The sequence below is a fragment of the Triticum aestivum genome, chromosome 7D, assembly GCF_018294505.1.
Source record: "Triticum aestivum cultivar Chinese Spring chromosome 7D, IWGSC CS RefSeq v2.1, whole genome shotgun sequence".
NCBI classification, from domain to species: Eukaryota; Viridiplantae; Streptophyta; class Magnoliopsida; order Poales; family Poaceae; genus Triticum; species Triticum aestivum.
The window spans coordinates 148,253,649-148,259,104 of NC_057814.1; the positions used below are offsets into that span (position 1 = coordinate 148,253,649).

General features: G+C 47.1%; 1 protein-coding gene across 1 annotated transcript; it reads right to left on the reverse strand.

Moving 5' to 3' along the window:
- Window positions 1-3,227: 3,227 nt before the first annotated feature.
- Window positions 3,228-4,608, reverse strand: LOC123167325 ((S)-8-oxocitronellyl enol synthase ISY1-like). Its single transcript, XM_044585172.1, has one exon. It carries the CDS (start codon window positions 4,471-4,473, stop codon window positions 3,289-3,291), a length of 1,185 nt encoding a protein of 394 aa, XP_044441107.1. The 5' UTR covers window positions 4,474-4,608; the 3' UTR covers window positions 3,228-3,288.
- Between the last annotated feature and the right edge of the window lie 848 nt (window positions 4,609-5,456).

A 5,456-nucleotide genomic window follows, 5' to 3' on the forward strand; every position in this document is an offset into this window, starting at 1 on the left:
CTGAGCAACCCCCATATAAGGAGGGATCGAGCTAGCTGTACATTGCTGACTGAGATCCGATGAGGAGCGCAGCGCTATGGCACACATGCATATGTCGTGCGCTCTGTTGGTCGGCATGGTACCACACGTTCTGCATCCCTACGTATCAAGCACATGGAATATCTGACCTCGACAGTGATATCTGCCCTGCTTCATCACGGCAACGCAACGCTCTAGGCTACAGCGTGTAACACGAAGGGAACAAAAATCCCCTTCCCTGTAGGGAGGGAGAGGGGGTATCAGGTATGGACCCCATCAAAGAACTATTACAACTACAGTTACTAGCAATCTACTGTGTGTGTCTAGTCCATGGTCCACTCTGTTGGTGTGATCATGATCTCCATGATCAATCATGCTAAGTGCAAGGCAAGGCATGTTCATACTTCATACCCGCCGCCACACATTGAGTTCACATACTAAAAGATCAAACACTATCAGATTCAGTACCAAAAGGCTAATTCAATCTTAGCCAGCTTACACACCATTCAATCAGAGCACTACTGCAAGAAACTTAACGAGCCATTGCATTGCGCACACATACACATATAACTTTGCCCTAGCGCCTACGTAGCGAAGGAGAGAAAAAGATGCATGTAGGGGTCAGCCTATGTGTCTGTTTCTATTACATGCAAGATCATTCACATGCACCATCACGATCAAATGAAAATGCAGGGTGTTATTCCTTGAAATTATTTTACTGTATCAACCGGTACATTTTTTAATGAAATCAAACCTTGTGTGCAGCACAAAATGTGAGCACTCCTACATATCCATGATGCGCCGTGTTATACATCATGCTAAACGAAATGGAAAACAAAGTGGAGCATTTGATCTTCCAATGGAAGATGTAAATATCAGCACAGAACGATAGCATTAGCAATGAGTGACCAGCGTCAGAATTAGAGCCTACGAATAAGCAACACGAGCACACAGAGTTTGAACAAAACAGGGACATCTAATACAGTAAATACCACAGAACTCCAATGCATCAGAATATGTTTGTTCGCAGGGTGACAGTGCTGTCCAATGCAGCAGAGGTTCTAAGTTCTACTCCGTAACTGGCAAGGCCATGCTTGATGAACACTAGTGCTCACTGCAAACATGCAAAATATCTACCATCCCCCAGTTCCTACCACTTTGCGGGCAAAACATAATCCAGAACCAGACATGAAAGTACAACAGAATAGGCCATACATGTAGACTGCAGAGTACTAGTACTAACAATCATCAGGATGTAAACTTAACCAACTGAACTCTCCAGAACATAATGTTTTCAATTTCTAATAGACTAGCTAGTACTGGAATGAAATGACCTGTACTAGATCATAATCTACACTTGACTGGTGGTGAGGCTCTTTGAATTTTACATGAATTTGATGCAAGATTGAATCCTAATTTTGGCATCACAATGAAGTTAATAATTATGGTAGGTTACTAGTAATTCAGAATTCTCTACCTGCATGCAGCTACTTAAATTAAAGCCAAGTGTTAATGCCAAAAAAAAAAAAACAGAAACATTCAGCACAGCTCCAACCTGACAAGGATATGCATGAAAGGGTAAACATAGATGCATGGTTAACTACCAGATCATATCCATTGAGCGAGTGTGATCAACAAAACATTACTCACTTGATGATTCAAAGCTGAAAACACTTTCAGTGAACACTTGCAAAATGCCGAGTAACTAGATGTTCATTCAGTACCTTGTCGAAATGAACATAATACTCCATGCTAATATGCTATCGAGTAAAATTCGATGCATGTAACAATCATCAGGATGCAAACTTAATCAATTGAACTCTTCGGAACTTAATGTTTTCAATTTCAAATAGACTAGTACTGGAATGAAATCGACTTGTACGATAGTAGATCATAAACTGCACTTGACTGGTGGTAAACGCTCTCACTCTGAAAAAGAGCTGAAATAAATCTGACCAGAGTTTTACATGAATTTGATGCAAGTTTGGATCCTAACGTTGGTATATCACAAATGAAGTTAATCATCACGATAGATAACTAATTAAGAATTCTCTACCTGCATGCAACTACTTAAGTTAAAGCCAAGTGTTGATGTGAAAACACCGGTGCTAACTGCAAACAAGCAAAATATCTACTACCACTTTGCCGACAAATCATAATCCAGAACCAGACATGAAAGTCCAACAGAATAGGCCATATATGCAGACTGCAGAATACTAGTACTAACAATCACGAGGATGCAAACTTAACCAATTGAACTCTCCGGAACTTAATGTTTTCAATTTCTAATGGACAAGTACTGGAACGAAATCGATTTGTACTAGATCATAATCTACACTTGACTGGTGGTAAACACTCTCACTCTGAAAGAGAGCTGAAATAAATCCGACCAGAGTTTTACATGAACTTAATACAAGATTGGATCCTAATTTAGGCATCACAATAGATTACTAATTTAGAATACTTTACCTGCATGCAGTGCAAACTACTTAAATTAAAGCCAAGTTTTGATGCCAAAACAACAAAAACATTCAACACAGCTTCAACCTGACAGGAATATGCATGAAAGAGTAACATAGATGGTTAACTACCAGATCATATCCATTGAGCAAAAGCGACCAACAAAACATTGCTCACTTGATGATTCAAAGTTTAAAACACTTTCAGTGAACACTTGCCCAATGCCGAGTAACTAGATGTTCATTCAGTTCAGTACCTTGTCGAAACGAACATAACAATCCATGCTAATATGCTAGTATCAAGTAGAACTCAATGCACGTAAACTGGACAATGTCGCAAGATGATCAGATAATAGCAAGATTGGATCCTAATTTTGGCATCACAAATGGAGCTGATCAGATAATTCTGAATACTTGACCTGCATGTAATGCAAGTACTTAAATTAAAGACAAGTGTTGATGCCAAAACAACAAAAACATTCAACACAGCTCCAACCTGACAAGAATAAGCATAATGCATGGAAGATGTTTAGTACCAGATCATATCCATTGAGCGAAAGTGATCAACAAAACATTGCTCACAGGTACAAGCCAAATGATCAACGTACGGATGATTCAAAGCTTAAAACGCAGAGTAACTAGATGTTCATTCAGTACCTTCGAAACGAACATAACACTCTGTCCATGCTAATATGCTACTAGTATCAAGCAAAATTCGATGCACGTAAACTGGACAAGGTCGCAAGATGATGAGATAATAGCATGATGTGAAGTTCTAAGCCGCGATTGGCAGGTAAAACAGAGGCATGCATCAGGGGACAATCTTGTCAACCTTCATCTTGTTGATCCAGGTATTGAAGGACCTGACCGTGTTCCGGAACCCGAAGAATCCATACTCCTTGCTCTTGTTCATGGTGTCCAGGTTCTCCCGCTCCACGTTGACCATGGCGTCGACGCAGAACCAGTTGGTGATGTCGTTGAGCTGGGTCTCCACGAGCCCGTTGTCGTTGACGATCTCCGACCACACGCCCTCCTTCCCGGCCATGGCCTCCTCCAGCATGAAGCGCTGGTCCTCCCCCTGGTACCCCGTCCACGCCACGCCGAACTGGTTGGCGAGGATCGGCCATAGCTGCTGCCACTTGAAGAGGTCCCCGTTGCTGCAGTTGAAGGGTTCGTTCTTGCCATTGGGCTCCATGGCCGCCCAGAGTGCGTGCTCGGCGACGAGCTCCGCGTCGGAGGCGTCGCTGAAGCCCTCCCAGGCGACACGGGATCCTGGCCAGCGCAGCACGAGGCCCTCCTTGCCGCAGATGGCGGCGTAGACGCAGAGGCTGGCGACGACGTTTCTTGCGCTCCGTGGGGAGAAGCCGAAGATGGTGGTGGGGCGGTGCACGGACCAGGTGACGCTGTTGTTGCTGGCGAGTCCGTCGAGGAGGACGTCCTCGAGGTCGGGGTAGTCGAGGCGCGGGAGGTCCTCGGAGTAGGGGCGGAGCGCGAGGGGCACGTCGGTGAGGGGCTCGAACGGGTCGACGTAGTGCTTGCGGCCGGTCTGGAGGCAGACGTGGAGCAGGCCGGGGCAGTTGGGGACGAGGGCGGAGAGGACGTTGCGGAGCATGGCGCCGTTGGCCTCGCGGCCCTCCGCGTGCGTCGGGCGGGGGTCCCAGGCGACGTAGAAGACGTGGGTGACGTCAGTGAGGGGCGCGAGGGCGTCGGCGACGGCGGCGGGGTCGGCGAGGTCGAGGTGGTGGTGGAAGACGTCGGGCGGGAGGGGCGCGGACCAGGGCGGGAGCGGGCGGCGGGAGAGCGCGTAGACCTTCCACGGGCCCCCCGGCGTGTCGCGGAGCGGGAGGATGTCGAGGAGGGCGGCGCCGACGATGCCGGTGGAGCCGACGACGAGGGCCACGTTGTTCTGGGGGGCCTCCGCGGCGGCGCGGGCGCGGCTGCTGGCCCGGCGCTTCTTGAAGGCGCCGAACGCCCCCGCCCACCACCACTTCATCATGGTGGCGCTGGCGCGGCGCTGGGATGGGCCGGCGCGGTGGATCGTGGAAGACGAGTCGGCGAGAGGAGAGGAGAGGAGCGGAGCAGGTGGGGAGTTTGGGTTCTGGGTTTTGCGTCTTGGTCTTTGTTTGCTAAAGCTGCTTTACTTTATGGCTGGCGATTCTGTTGCGGCGTGTCTCTCTCTTCCCGTTCCTTCCCTCCCACCGCTGTAACCGCCTCTCTCTCTCTCTCTCTCTCTCTCTCTCTCTCTCTCTCTCTCTCTATCTCTCTCTTGAACTCCTTCATTCTTTCTCTCTCTTTAAACACTCTCTCTATTTTGAATTCCTTTCTCTCTCTCTCTCTCTCTCTCTCTCTCTCTCTCTATCTCTCTCTTGAACTCCTTCATTCTTTCTCTCTCTTTAAACACTCTCTCTATTTTGAATTCCTTTCTCTCTCTCTCTCTCTCAAAACAGAGAGCAGTTTTCTGTCACGCAAACTTTGTCGTTTCTCAAAGGCCCATAGGCCCAGTCAACAACCTGCCTCAAAGGCCATCGTGGCAACTTGTTTCAAAGCCTTTCGGCCCAACCTGCGAGGGGTAGCTCGGTGGCCGAACCACTTTCACACGCCCTGTTTTATCTTCTCTCCTGCAAACCTTTTCCATTTAGTCCAGTGATGAACTACAACATGAGCCGGTGCGTATGGGTACTGTCTGACAATGACCTTGTTGATCAAATGACTGCAAACGATGAACATTTTGGATCAATAAAGCTTAGCAGCATTGTCTAAAAAAAATAGTCTAGTGCTAGAGAGTGCAAGGTGTCCGCATCGGCCACCTCCCTCTTGAAATCTAGACTGTCTGGCCATTGCAACATAATTCTCACCTACACAATAACTTTTGTACGTTGACAACATCATCGTACCATTTTTTTCTAGGTCTGTGGAATCGTGAAGAAAAAAAGTGTTATATCATTCGGGACACCCAATGCAATTTTTTATTGGATGTAC